Source organism: Ischnura elegans, chromosome 12 (assembly GCF_921293095.1).
Source record: "Ischnura elegans chromosome 12, ioIscEleg1.1, whole genome shotgun sequence".
In the NCBI taxonomy this organism is placed as follows: domain Eukaryota; kingdom Metazoa; phylum Arthropoda; class Insecta; order Odonata; family Coenagrionidae; genus Ischnura; species Ischnura elegans.
The window spans coordinates 29,684,618-29,699,680 of record NC_060257.1 but is presented as its reverse complement, the minus strand read 5'-3'; the positions used below and the strand labels follow the sequence as shown (position 1 = coordinate 29,699,680).

The 15,063-nt window shown below is 37.0% G+C and overlaps 1 protein-coding gene across 3 annotated transcripts in view; it reads right to left on the bottom strand.

Annotated features, from left to right (window-relative positions):
• The window catches only part of LOC124169801 (unconventional myosin-Va), a 199,078-nt gene that overhangs the window by 9,787 nt on the left and 174,228 nt on the right, over window positions 1–15,063 (bottom strand). For all 3 annotated transcript variants that reach the window (XM_046548560.1, XM_046548562.1, XM_046548559.1), the window contains 8 exons: window positions 12,574–12,810; window positions 10,378–10,486; window positions 7,283–7,472; window positions 5,899–6,097; window positions 4,773–4,866; window positions 3,745–3,933; window positions 2,473–2,714; window positions 2,169–2,276 (listed from right to left, as the gene is read on the bottom strand). In XM_046548560.1, the coding sequence (XP_046404516.1) occupies window positions 2,169–2,276; window positions 2,473–2,714; window positions 3,745–3,933; window positions 4,773–4,866; window positions 5,899–6,097; window positions 7,283–7,472; window positions 10,378–10,486; window positions 12,574–12,810 (1,368 nt within the window). The remainder of the gene's footprint in view (window positions 1–2,168; window positions 2,277–2,472; window positions 2,715–3,744; window positions 3,934–4,772; window positions 4,867–5,898; window positions 6,098–7,282; window positions 7,473–10,377; window positions 10,487–12,573; window positions 12,811–15,063) is intronic.

Genomic DNA, 15,063 nt, shown 5'->3' with positions numbered 1-15,063 from the left:
ATAGCTGCCACTGATTTTCCAACACAAACGACCGGACGTCAGCTATAACTGGCAGGGGGAAGGGAAGAGACCACTGAGAAAGGAATGGTTGGATGCACTCAGGCCCTGCCTGAGACCCAGCTTAGGGAGACCTTAGGACCACTTCTCGGCAATTAAGCCCGACCCTCCCACTCATTTATGATACCCCTCACTGCAGGAATCCGTTATAAAGTGGCTATATTGTAAATGGTTTTTGCAAGGAAATATTGTTGCATACTCCAATTTTTAAATTCTTTGAAATGAATTATTCACTCTGTTCTGTGCGTAAGCACCTTTTCAATGAATTTTTAGAGTTACTAATAACCGAATTCTGGCTTTACAATCTAAGTACATTGTGTTCACTAACTTTGTTATTGTCAATACTAGAAATCCATTTAAAATCCCACGCTGCTTAAAAAATGTTAGTTATTCTTAAAGAAGAGTAAAGTATTGAAAATCAAATGCAATATTTGGTTTAAAAAACACTGGTAAATTAGTAGAATAGCCATGGACTTGAGCTAAGATAGGGTAAGAGGGTCTAGTCCATTGACTGGGGTAATTGCTGGGCACCCCGCTGAGTTGGGTTCTGAATCGGAGGGACGAGAATACCAGGGCAAATCCTCCCCAAAAAAGAGCTCCTTACAGAGAGGTTTAAAATATTCTTATGCCACTTGTGGCACGGAAAATGTTTTACTCTCGTAGGCACAGGAAAGGGTTAAGGGAGCTAAGGAACCTAAGTTAACCCACTTCCCTGACTCCCTTCCGGTTCAAAAACTACATGCATATATGTATCCTGACTGTTAAACCTCACCTCTTGAAAATGACATTAGATGCATTGAAACTGGTTGAAAACTAGTACAAATTGAAGTCTAGAAAAAGAAAAGTTTGCAGATAAGTAATTCACAGATGAGGTTGAGCCTTATATTTTGAACTCTAACAAGCTGTGGGCAGTGGCGGCTTGCCCATAAGGACTGTCGGACGCCACCCCTCCCAAAGATCCCAAAGATTTGAAAAAGGAAAAAAAATTAAATACCCATTCAATTGTAATTACACATCTATTAACCAAGGTGATTTTTCAATCGCATACATCGAAAATGTAGGAAAAACACACAAAAATAGCGCAAGAAGTTCGCATTAGTAGCCGTGGGGCGCTGGCCAGGACGTACCAATCCATCACCATGCAGTTATATGAAGAGTGGTAGTGGTGGGGGCTGCTGGTGCTATGACGTATCTAAGCTTGTGCATTATGGAAGTCTTGGGATGCCGTCCGAGCATGCGCAGAATGATGTATCTAGTGAGTTGATATCACCGCACCACCCAGTGGCCATGTAATCTTGGTGTTGCACTGTTGCAGAATACCTTGTTTTGGTGACCAGTTGACTTATTATGTGTAAATTGTTTTAATGTAAATAGGCCTAGTTGTAGTTGAGTTAATCAAGTTAGTGATTGTTTTGTGTATTAGTGGTCTCTAGATTGCCAGAAAAACTCACTAAATTACACAAAATATTAAAAAATTTTGACTCCCCGGAGGAGTGTGCCCCTCCCAGCACTTGACTCACGAGCTGCCACTGGTTGTGGGGTAACTATAGTCACAGTCTGATGTCAAGCTCACTAATGTTATGGATTCTAATAGCACTGAGTAAACCATTGAAATTTATGCATTAGGGGAAGTGTTAAAATGTATTCCAGGGAAAAGGAGAAGCCACAATAAAATATATCAGATACATAAAATGTTTATTAAATATATCAGCTAGAAAAGATGAAGAGAGGAACTCGCTATTTATATGAGAAAAAGTAATGCAATGAACTAAAATATAACTGTGGTTACATTTAAGGTCCACAAAAATTGTAGTGATGGAGAAAAGGGAGGTTGCTCTGCAGGACGTTCAAGATCTTATAGATACTAATTAAATTAAAAATTTTGTGGGGTGTGATTTCATGATCATCTTTTCAAATAGAAATTTTAGATAAATAAAAAAATGCATATCACCAGTAATAGATGAATTATCAAATACATTTTGTGAGTGCTGTAAGGGACAGATTCCATAGGCGAGAAGATGTAAGGAGCAGGTTCCTTATCATCCAGCATAACCCTAATTAGGTTTACCTTCCATTACCACCTAAAAATGTTATTTCCCACAAATATTTACCTGGTAAATCCAGACAGCAATGTCACTCAAGACCTGCCGATATTCAGAGAGATCGAAATTCCTCAAGCACTGTTCATTCTGCTTTGGTGTATTCTGAGCTTGAAAGGCCTTTAAAAGAGACAAAAATTTGTTCAGTTGATGATAATTACAGAGAACTAAACATATTGGTGGTATTGATAAAAATTACTTTGAATAAAGGGTAACATATTTCAAAAGTAGATACCCAAAAAGGTTTTCTTTAATTGTGCACATTCTTTTGATGGGCGATTATTTAAATATAACACGGATTCAAAATGGTACTTACTTTATCCCCACTGTATTGCTTCAAGTTATGAAGAAGCCTCAATGTATTAGTCAGCCATAAAACAGTGGTATCAAAGTCATCGTGACGCTTCTTGATCACTCTCTTAATACTGTTTATCATTGTAGTCAGGAGGGAACAAACTTTGTCATCATCATTGATGAAGTCAGTATGCCGAATGCACATGAAGATAATGTACGCAGGTAGGCCAGGGAGCAATGTAAGGGCTAATTTTGGTTTCAGGTCTGAAAAAAAAAGGCAGCAAATATTATGGATCAGTCTTCATGATATACCGCTACAGCTTTTTACATATTTGCTCCGCCACTTGCCACACTTGAAATTAAAATAAATATTTCACATCAGAATGCATACAGAATTTAAATGCGAGCATTAAAAATGCATTATGATGATTTGGCATCAGAAAAGGAAAGATAGTGCTTAAGTGACAAGCAACAAGAAGCTAGTGTGCCCTGTCATCAATACTGGTTATCCAGAAAGTCTTCTTATGCCCCACTAAATTTCAAACGAAATGCACAGGGTTTTCAGCCAATCAAAGCAGAAAAATTGATGCACAATCCCAGGTTTTCCAGGGAAAATTTTGCAAAAATTTCAGGTTAATCTTACGTCATTACTGTGATAGATAAGAATTTTAAAAACACCTTCAGTACTTTAAAAATATATTGTATTCATGTAGTACACCAGACTCCCTATTATCCGGCTGCGGCTTATCTATGTTGCAGATTATCCAAGCATTACTTTCACTCTCGTTCAATGTTTTTGCGATTTTTATAAAAAAAATAAAATCTGACTCAAAATCGCCAGATTTACTGCATTTTAATGCTAGGCTACAGCAGGCCTATTATTTCAATTAGAATTCCCTTTGTAAAATGGAATTATTTTCTTTACTTACTGACGAGGAATGTTTTGAGTTGTATTGGCTGTACAGAAAATGCGTAAAAAATGAGTAATTTAAAAACATTTATGCCGGACAACGCCCCTCTCTCCCAGGGGTTACTCCATATTCCCTGAGCCCAGGTCTGCCCCTGAGTCACACGTAAATATAATGCAGTGCTGGGAGTTATGTTTTTGTCTATAGTTCATTGACAACTTCATCAGTGTACAAGGTCTATGATTTTATGTCATTAACTTTCAGTTTTGCAAGTTCATCCCTAAGATGCCCTTGATTTTAAGGCTTCTAGGCACAAAAATTGAAATGTACTATCATTTGTACATGATACATTGCACATCCACAAGGACAGATGTTAGGGTCCTTACCAATGATTAGATGCCTCATGATGATGGCTTCATCCTGCTGCCGGTATTCAAACATTCCCATGTACTCTCTCTCCATCTTTCTCACAACAGGAATGGATGGACCCAATGTTGCACTGGGCTGCACAACACCATTTGTGGTTTTAGGAGCAGATGGTGCTGTAACCTCCGGAATGGTCAATAAGTCTATTCCTAATGATGAGAGAGAATAGAATTCACCAACAAATTTAGCTAAAACATGGATAAAGACCCAAAAGATATTCTGAACTTCTAAAAGGAAGGAATGAAAACGTTATGAATACATTCTGAGGCGGCACTTGAGAGGGGAATTTTGAGGAATAACTGTTTACTTTAAATGCAAAATCGGGTTTGAAAAGAATAAGAAATCAATTTCCTTCACCAAGACAAAAAGTAATACCTACTTCATTACATAAATACTGAAGCCAGATTTGAAAGCATGATTTCATTCGTATTTCCATTGATAGAAGCACTTATTTTTGTAAACCCCAATAAAATGTTTGGTTCAGTTCAACAATGTACATAGGCCTAATTGCAACACAGATGACTCATTATGTTTAAAGACAATTCAAAGTATTTTCATGAAGTCTGTCACACAGATATAGAAATTAAAAAATGTTGAACTGAACTGACTTTTATTGAAGTTCAGGAAAATTAGATGCCTCAAACCATTACACTGCATGAAAAGTTGTATTGATGGCGTGATTAATAATGAAAACCCAACTGATAATTTAAATCAGTATCCAAAGAAAGCAAATGTTTTAACTTTTAGTCACCAGGTTTATACACCCAATGGTCACCATTCACTGCCAGAATGGGAAAGCCAGGCACCAAGTAGAGTTTTTTTTCTATGCCCACACAGGCACGAACGGTGCTTAATGGCACGAGTTAATCAACCTCTTCTTGCGGCCAGTAATGCTTCGTGTTTTAGGCTAATTATATCATGAAAAATGGCAGGGAAAACCTCAGCTCACCAGTGAGATTCACTTGTAATTTGCCAAAAATAAATTTACCTCCAGTATCCCTGAGTTTTTTCGCAAGCACTTTGAGGTTCTTCTTGTATTTCCTAGCTTGCTCTGTCATAGCATCCAATTTTTCTTGCAGGTCCTGAAAAATCAAAAGTAAGAGTTAATATGATGCAAATTTATCTCATTGAATTGACTCCTAAATTAAATGTCAATGATATAATACAGCAAAAAAATAGCTGTAATATCAAGGACATTTATTTTAATGAAGTATATTTTAAATGAACCTTGAGCTATTGGTCCAGCAAATAATTGGACCTTAATATTACTGCCAAAACTATCAGTAATATTTATAACGATAAGCAGATATATAGTTTTCTGTTAACATATAATATTCATAATCCAATGCCAATTGATAACAATCAATTAAAGCATAATTAACTTATTGAACAAGCAACAGAGAATAATATTTGCAAGCACAACATAATAAATGTCTTAACTAAATGTCGCCAAGTGTTATCATTTTAACACCTTCCTAAAAGTAGAATAAATAATTTTTCATTTTGCCACAAGGAACCGAAGCTGGTATCCTAAAAAAACAGCAATAAATCTACTGATACTGACAACAACAGAAGATAAAAATATCTCAATGCAAAACATGCAAAAACAGAACTTATGACAGATTTGGAGATTAAAAAGGAAATGGAGGAGGAGGAAGAGGTTACGAGGAGTTAGTGAATAGATGCAGAGAAATAAGGTGTAAACCATGCTGAAGAAAGAGATGGAATCAGTAAACAGAGACATGCTGAGATGATCTGTTGGACTTGCATTCAGGATGATTAATCTGTATCTCGGAATTTGGCCTCAAATTTGAATGACATCGCACATTTAGCAAAATACTAGCATTGTTGAGAATTTTCTTTTCTTTAACTAGCATTGTTAGGAAGTTAACTAGCATTGTTAAGAAGCAACAACGATGACATCATAGGAATTTATTCCTATGATGTCATCGTTGTTGCTTTAATCAATGAATTAACCTTTGAACAAATCAGTTCCAAAAGCCCTTCAAATGTAGTCATTTTTATTCTGAGATCCAGAATAACCCCCCTGGCTTCAATATGAACCTACCTTGACCACTAATTACCTCGAGCAACAATAAATAACAAATTATTACCAGATTTTCAGAAGTAAGTCTTTTGATTTCGTGCTGCAGAATAGCCTCTGACTGTGTGTGAGGACCTTTCCCAAGATTCAAAGCAAGGAGCCGTTGCTGCCGATCGTTATCTTCCCTCAACCTATCAATCTCTTGCCTCAATTCCTCACCGAGAATCTCTCGTCGACTCTTCTCAATTTGTAACTCATCCTCCAATTGCCTATAACAGAGAATAGGAGAATATTTTATAGGAAGTGAAACAATTTAACAGTGACAAAAATATCCACAGAAATAAATATATATAACGAGAACACTGGCTATCATTGAAAAAAGCACTTACAAAATCACACAAGGTTCATTCCAATAGTAATAACAACATTAACCATCAGTACTCTATCTGAGATATATCAAGGTCATGGCTAGTGGAGAGGGAGGTGCACAGGGTGAAGCAGTTTAAAGCCCCCAGAAATTTTTGGGAGATACAGTCTCGTGTTACTCTGGCACCATCCACGGTAATAGTATCTCAGCTTCATGAAAAGGGTGATGAAAGAATTTGTCATTTATTTTGGAATGAACCCCATAACACTTGCTTTGAGAGCACAGCCATAGAAAAAACAGGCTTGATCATACTGTCTTCACAAATACAGCACACTCCCGATTATATGGGCTAATGATGGGGAGAGATGGCACGAATAATTGGAAAACATGGATAAACCAAACTTTCGCTTTAATGTATTGTAATGTTCATAATTTACGTAAAACAAACAATATATTATTATTCATGCTATTATTCTGATATTTTAGAGTGCTTGCCAGATTCGTTGAGAGCTTTCTTTGCCAGTCCATGATCTTTATAGTGGCAATAACATGGTTGCACTCATATTATTACTGCTCCATATAAGATGTGGCTTCAAAAACCATGCATCTGTGGCTGCGTAATCATGGATACAGAATAGTGGTTTGCACCAATTCCTCAAAACCACTGCTCGACGTCGTAAATTACACTTTCAGGTGCCACATCACGTAGTCGTGTCTCGCACAAGTTGCCCAGGTTGCAACTGCTGCGGGGCGTGTATCTGTGATCAAGGAGCATGGTGGTGCACTGCAAGTCTTTGAAAACAGGAACACGGGGCTCCCGTGAATGCAGCGAGCGCGCGATCGCTTCCGCTTTACGAAGGGGATTCTAATCGAAATAATAAGTCCGGTGTATCCTAGCATTAAAATGCAGTAATTCCGGTGATTTTGTGGTTTTATTTTTTTATAACAATCGCATCAAATATTGAACGAGAGTAAAAATTATGCACGGATAATCCGCAACATGGATACACCGGATAATCAGGAGTCTGGTATATTTAAAAAACTTTAACTTCAATGCATTAGAAGTAAATTAACTCTTTACACCAACCTGTTTATCTTCTTTTGAGCTTCAAAGGCCATCACTAATTCTCCATCTTCATTGATTATGTCAACATCACTTCCATAGCTAGCATTTGCAACACTCTTGATACCCTGAGTTTGGTTTGCAAGAACACCACGCAACTGTACACATTCTTCTCTCCTCCTTTCCAACTCCTCTTGTAGGGCAACAAATTGGTCTAAAAAAGAATCAGAAATGAATTACACATTGTTTCATTAGCATAAAGGCAAATAGAACTTGCAATGCAAATCAAGAGGTGAAACGGAAGAAAGGTAATCATAACATTTTCAAATCAAGATAAATGTAGGTATGTACTAACTATGAAAAATTATGCTAAGGACTAGAAAAAAAGGTTTCATTCCTTTAGAAGAGAAACAGTGGTGGTTTAGAACAAAACTGAGACACATAAACATGAGGAAACTATAGTTCAGATTAGAGCTTGTGAATTTGACTGGGTTTCCATCTTATGCCTGATGCTCAGCTTAATTTTCTGTAGAAGGGTTTCATAAAAGGTTAAAAAAAATGCATGAAACACTTAGCATTATTATCTCATGAAAAAACTAGCTAAATTCCATTATAAATTTTTTAAATCAAATTTTGGCATAAATTTGTAATGAGCAAAGACATGCTTAAAGCTGGCTAGATTAAGAGAAAACAAAAAAAGCTACACAAAATGTTTTATCATGAGCATCAGCCATAACAGAATAAACAAGAATCACTTCAATGGTAGGCCTGAGAATAACCAGTTGACCAGTACATGAAATTCCCCCGTCCATTATTCTGCTCTGCTATCAGATTCACAAAACCAGTAATTGAAGTGATATTCCTGCAAAGGTTTCCTTAGCGATGTTCATGATGAGTGCAGTTATCCAGGTTTTCCAGCCGAGTTTCGTGTAGCGAGTGACGACAGTTTCAAAAGCCATCCTGCTTTCATCTTCAGGTCGAAGGTGAGAAGCTCATTATTTCACGGCTTTATATATTGCATTCCATTGTTCTGCTGAGTGCTGATTGGCTAGCACTCTCATCTATGTATTACTGAGGGAGTAGCCATAGTCTTGGTTAAAATTTTCTATTTTATGGATTTCCAAAGCTTTTCTAATCTGCCTTGGATAAAAGTGGCTTTCCTTTACCAATATTTTTGTCCTTTCAAAATCAATCCTACGATCTGCTTCACTCCATGCATGTTCTGCAATGGCTGACAAGTTAAATTGCTTTTGTTTCGCGTCTCTTGCATGCTCCTTGATCCTCGTGGCCATTCCTCAGCATGTTTCGCCCACATACGATTTTCTACAGGAGCATGGTAATTCATAAACGCCTTTGTATTGCTCTTGTGGGATACAGTCTTTTGGCCCTGGCACAATGATGTGGATATTAGTTACACAATTGAATATTGTGACTACGTCATGTTTCCTCAGGATCCTGGATATCCTTTCCAAAGTTCCTGCAATGCACTCATCAGTAATTTAAGTGGTTTCATAATGATCCATTCATAACACATACTACCAGAAACACAAATAGTGGTCATTGGACTTGAATTTTGAACAAAGTGCTAAGTTATATATCATGTCCAATTCACATATCTATCTATCTGTTAGTATGATTCCCTTGCATGTTTTCCGCTAGTGGCACTAGCTTTAGTAATCTCCTCACTTAACCTTATTATGTACACTCAACATTAACAAACTCCATACATGGATAGAGTTACGAATGGCATTTGTCATTACACTGTGGAATTCAACCTATTCAACCTAAGAAAAAATCTCAGGATCATTCTTTCATATGATGATCTCCCAAAATTGGCTTCAAATTAGGTTTTGTATCACCTCCATGATGGCGCAACATTTATCCACTCCTCATCCTTCCAGAACCTATCCTAACCCAGGGGCATCGTCGTACTCATCGCAGATCGCGATTTCATCGAGGCATTGTACAATACCTTTTCCCAAATTTCAATGCTCATGAGGACACAGGGTAAGAAAGCCTCATAGACCTGGCAACTACAGAGCAACACCACAAAGTCAGAAGACTTTAATCCTGTCATGATATTCGACTAAAAAGAAATTACAAAAAATAGGCTATACTAAACTTATCTGGGTTTGAATCGTGGTCGGGTTAATACATTTTGGTGGTGAATTTCTTCTGCTGCCATATTTTTTCCTAACTGATCCACAGATAAGTTCACAGGTACTCCCCCGACTTAAGACCATCCAAAGTAATGACCAAAATTATTCAGAATAATAAGTTTTGAAATATAGCTAAAATTTCTTCAGAAAAAATGCCACAAATATCCCATTTGTTCCTACAACAACATTATCCTCAGCAGCAGTTTATTTGCAATTTTGTTTCACAGCAGTTTTTTTGCAAATTTGTTTCTGGACCACCTGTGATTCTAATTTCCTCACAAAGAGAAAGCCTTCACGACCCTTTCACTAAGTCATAGTAAACTATGGGGAGTCTCTAGGTTCAAACCGCTATGAAATGTTTTGGGGAAATAGTCTCTTGCATGAATTAACCCCCTGAAATCAAGACTAGAGAGATCACCAGGGTGGAGTCAAGGGGTTCAAACCCCCCTAAAATGTAGGGAATACACAGTCTAAGGTGTAGCCCTACAAGCTGAAAGCCCCCTAAAAATTGTTTCTAGGCCTTGCCAATGCACTCATTTCACTCCCACCAAAAAGCTCTGTCTAAAACATCAACCAGATATTCCAAGTCCAACCATATTCACTGTTCACCCATGTTTGAATGGCAATAAAAACCAGTCAACATTCACAAACCCTAATTTCAGACAGCCACACATATATTCAGGATAAGATATTAAAAGAATAATTAAGTTGGCCATGCTGGTTCTTACCCTGCCAGATATTCCCATATGCTAGGTTGCATACAAAGAATATATGAGGATTCAGTTGCTATAAGAATACACTGCCAAAACTTAACATAATTTTCAGAGATTACGTAGAGCAATAAAAAATTTCTCAGGAATTAATTAGAGCTACCGCAGTAATTGTCAAACAAAGCATCCTATGGATACAACTGTATTACTCAAACGAGCTTATAAATATTGATAACTTTAATTTACTCACCCATTAATTCCGAAGCTCCTTCACTTCCCTTTTCTCCCTCAGCCACAGATTTCCTTATTGCATTCAAGGCCTCCCTTAGTTTTGAATTTTCCATTTCCAACTCTTGCAACTGGAGGAAGAAATAAAAAAAAGAGGAGATTTTACTATGGATGGTATATATGGAGGGGTCTCTTCACATTCGAAATTTGGTACATAATGAAAGATTAAAAACATAAATTATTTCAAATTTCAAAATCAAAGATTGGATGAAAATTCAAAATTTTAATTTTGCTGATCAAAGGAGGTGTATGCAGAAACACTAATGGGGAAAATGTTCTCCTCAACTAAGCAGGTGTTCAGCCTCATAAGGGCTACTAATTGGAGTGAACTGACCAGGGAAGAGTATGAAGTATTTTAGAGGTTGATATTTCATAAGGGTAACCTTTAGAACCAACAGAATAAGGAACTATTGGAACAGTGACGGCAAATTTGATGTACATATTTTTCATTAGAGAATAACACAAGATGGGTTTCATGCCATCTTACAAAATCTGCATTGTGTGAAATTGTTTAAAAAAATGGACTTCAAAAAGCTGCCGCAAGCAACTTAAGTAAAATTACAGTGAGCCATGCAGCTTTTTACCTCCCAGGATCCAAGCGTCATCTATAGATGACAGCAAAAGATTCTAAAACAATGCAAATATTTTTTATTATAATGACTTGTGTCCATCATTTTTGATACCCCTTCTCAGACTAAATGAGAAAAAAATTTCAGATTATGGTAAAGTTAAAATTTTTACCTTCGGGCTGAAAGTGTTAATTGAAAAAAATAATCAAATATTCATTTTTTAATCTTAAAATTAATGTGAATTAAAAAAATAACAATCAATAGGGCATCATTATAGGGATTATTTTATAACAAAGGAATTTTAGAAATTTCCTACCGAATAACAATGGAAAACAATCATTTTATACGGAATGTGGCTTAAAAAAGGCAAAATGTGAACTTAAGGCAAGGCATTTTACATGATATGCAGCTTGATGTCAAGTGGCAGGCATTATAACACCAAAAATTAAATTAAATAAACTTCAAATTTTGTTGATAGAATGCTGAAAGTCATAGTCAATGTGGATTACCACTGAAATTGCTATAATCAAATCGCTTTGTCTCCATAGCTATTTGTTTCCAAAATCCGCCTGAATTTTCAAAAAATATTTAACTTTACGCCTCTGGTAGCAGCAGATAATATCACCCTTGCATGAAAACATTTGACATCTTACACCCTTATACCTATTAGTTCACAACTTCATTGCACAGGAAAAAAATTGATCCCAAAAAATATAATCATCATGTGCTCATTGACATGGGAAACTGCGAGTCTACTGCATCAAATAGAATAGATACTGAGTAAAGTGAAAATTTTGGTTTAACTAAAGACTATCCGTTGTTCTTATAGCAGCCAAATATGATCTCAGTGGACCAGAGACTGCTTTCCTCTCTGGACTTGCATCAATTCTTAATTTTTTTCCAAATCAGATAAACCACTGCTTCAAGAGCTGTGTCATCCAAAATTCTGAGAAAATTTTCATCATACTTTTTAAATAAATGCGAGAAAAGGTATCAATTTTTTTTCAAAATCGCAAAACTTTTTCTTAGTCAGATAACATAAACTTTGGCCCCAGAACTCTATGCTCCAAAATCCTGAGTAAAATTCAGGCATATTTTTTTAAACAAACGCCTTTGAAGATGTAAGTCTTATTTTGGTCCACCCTGATTGTCAGCTTACTAGGACACCTCTCCTGATCATGCCCCAATTGACATTGATAATTGAGAGTATACTACATACCATACTCAGAATGAGCAGACTGAAAGGTGTGGCCTATCCTAAGATTATCTAGAGTTCTAGTAGCAGCCAAATTCAATCTCCGTGGGTTGGAGAATGCGTTCCTCTCAGTAAATCTTTTTTTCTTAACCACAAAAAAATTTTATTAATGAGATAATATAAACTACTGCCACAAAGCTATACACTCCAAAATCCTGAATAAAATTCAGGCAGATTTTGGAAACAAAAGCCTTTGAAGCCTTTCTTATCTTGGTCTAACGAAAGTCTTATTTTGGCTCACGCTGACTAGCAGCTCAATAGGACCCCTGATCACGCACTCATTGACATTGATAATTGAGATCCATACTAAGGAGACTAAAAAGTTTTGGCCTACCCTAAGATTATCTCGAGTTCTAGTAGCAGCCAAATTCGATCTCCTTGGACTGGAGACTGCTTTCCTCTCGGAGCCATTGTCAATTCCTCCTGAGCCCCTTCCGTCCTCATCGTCATCTTCAAAGTCCCTCTCCGCTTCCTCCAGCCTCCTCTCCAGGCTTCCCTTCTCTCTTTCCAGCTCCTTGATCTTCTGCTGAAGCTTCAGGATTAGTGCCACTGAAGTCTCGCTACCATCTCCCTTTACCAAAAGAAAGCACATATAAACCATACCAATCAATATCATTTATGATGATGCATAAAAAAATATATTGCAGATGAAGATGATGGAAAAGAAATTTTCTGATGATATCCATAAGCAGAATGACATTTAGAGCACAGTGATAACTTTAAATACTAATTCAATTTGAGAAAACACAGAATTATTAATTTTAATCATAAAATTTATTGAAAAGCTTATGAAAAAAGACATGCTGAGAAAACCGATACCTTTTATTAGTGTAAGTGCATCAGCCACCAACCCTGACAGCTTAAAATTATCCCCAACATTTCACTGATCCCCACTCAAAATTTTGGGAAAAAAGTAAATATTGAAACAGCTTTCTAACATTTGAAAAAATAAAATTATCACCTAGGGGGAATAAAAATCTGAGACAAGCATTACTGTAATTACATAAAAATTTATCACAACATCTGATTTTGATTAAAATCCTTTTGCTGCCACAGCTGATTAAGTAAATAATGCTTTTCAACAGTTTTGCCAAACTTTGCTGCCAGTTTGACAAAAATGACTAAAAAAACTCTATCCCCTCAACTACACCCCCATACAAATGAATTCCACATCCCTTAACCCAAAAGAAAATCCTGGCAATGGCCTTGATGATAAAAATCAGGCCAACTAAATTTCCATAAGTTGAGCCCCAACATGCTTTTATAAAAAACAAGATTCTGAAATCATTTACATTTCATTCCAAGAATTAAGAAATTATATTCTTCACTGAATGTGGACTAATCTTTTCAAAGGGTGAAATCTTAAAAGAATAAATGCTTCCAGCAGGTTTCCGCAGGGACAATTTGGAAATCTGTTCAACTTCAGATACACATGATCCTCTGTTAAAAGTAGTAAAACATGGAATTTTTACATGGTAGCTTATAGGTTAAAATTAAATTTCACTACTTATTCCCACAAAATCACCAATTATTTCCAAAAAATCTAACACTGAAAATCTATTTCCATATGCATCCACCAAAAACTGTACATTATGGGATGCAGGAGGATCATCTAAGACATTATAAGATGCAAAGAAGAGAAGTAAAAAGACTACACTAAACAATGAAACAGGATATAGATTAAAGTTAACCCAAACACTATAAAATCACACACAACAGTGTAAAAGGAGAACAGTTCTAAGACAAACTCAACACAGACTGACACTGTCTCAAAAATATTTGAAGTAAAAAATTATTTGAAGATATCAGGGTTAAAAAAATATTACCGTATAAGCGCGTGTAAGGGGCACGACTTTTCTCCCGGACATTGCAGCCGAAAATGGGGGTGTGCCTCTTACACAAACTTCTTATCTTCCCCCCTCCCCTTCCCCGGTCGCAAGTCCAAGGGGAACTGAGTAGCCTTGGTTTTCAGCGTGAGTCAGTCATCTGAAACCCTGGGTCAAAATCAAGCGGCAGGCAGGGGAGTTTCTCCCTTAGTGACGTATTTTTTAAATGCTCCTGTTTGCTTTTCTTGTAAGCATCGCGCCGTCACGTCTGTACCCCAGAGGTGAGCATGGAAGATCGCGCAGGGTTTTTCGCTCCGGAGTGCGCGCTACATTCACTGCCACGAGTGGGCATCCCGCGGCATTTATACTGCATACAGTAAACGCTTATCAAACGTATAGAAACGCGTAGTTTTGAAGGACATACCTGGTTAATAGTCAACATTGTCTTGCCGAGCAATTTCCATTACGCTGAGCACCTGATATTTCAAAATTCATCTTCAGACGCTAATATTAGGATTTTTGCAACTGAAAATTATATTGGTGTCAAAACCTGCGGTTAAAAAATTCGAACGAGTGTGTTCATTGTTGGACTAAATGGTGGATAGAAGAAATCGGAAATGCTTATAAGTGAAGAGCGCTGAAGGAGAGGTCGAGGGGAAGGAGCGCGCTTCCTCCCCTCCGTATTTCAAGCTACGAGGCTATGAGCGAAGGAGCAAGGGAAGAGCACGTCTGATCTTGCATGCGACGTCATTGCCTTCAAAGCGAAGGGGCGACGGTGCACCAATGTGGTATACGCAGTTTGAGTTGCCTGAAGTTTCCAGTCCGTCTCGTCTTGTTTGATTGCGCTTATGCTACGCTTGTTTCTTCCGAAATTGTGCTGTTTGGACTATGTTGAATGTAAGTAGCCTTGTTTTAACTATAAATCTTTGTGTCAATCAATTAGACCTTAAAAAACTTAAATTGTCAGATATACGTCGCGTTAGGTCCCATTCTTTTTA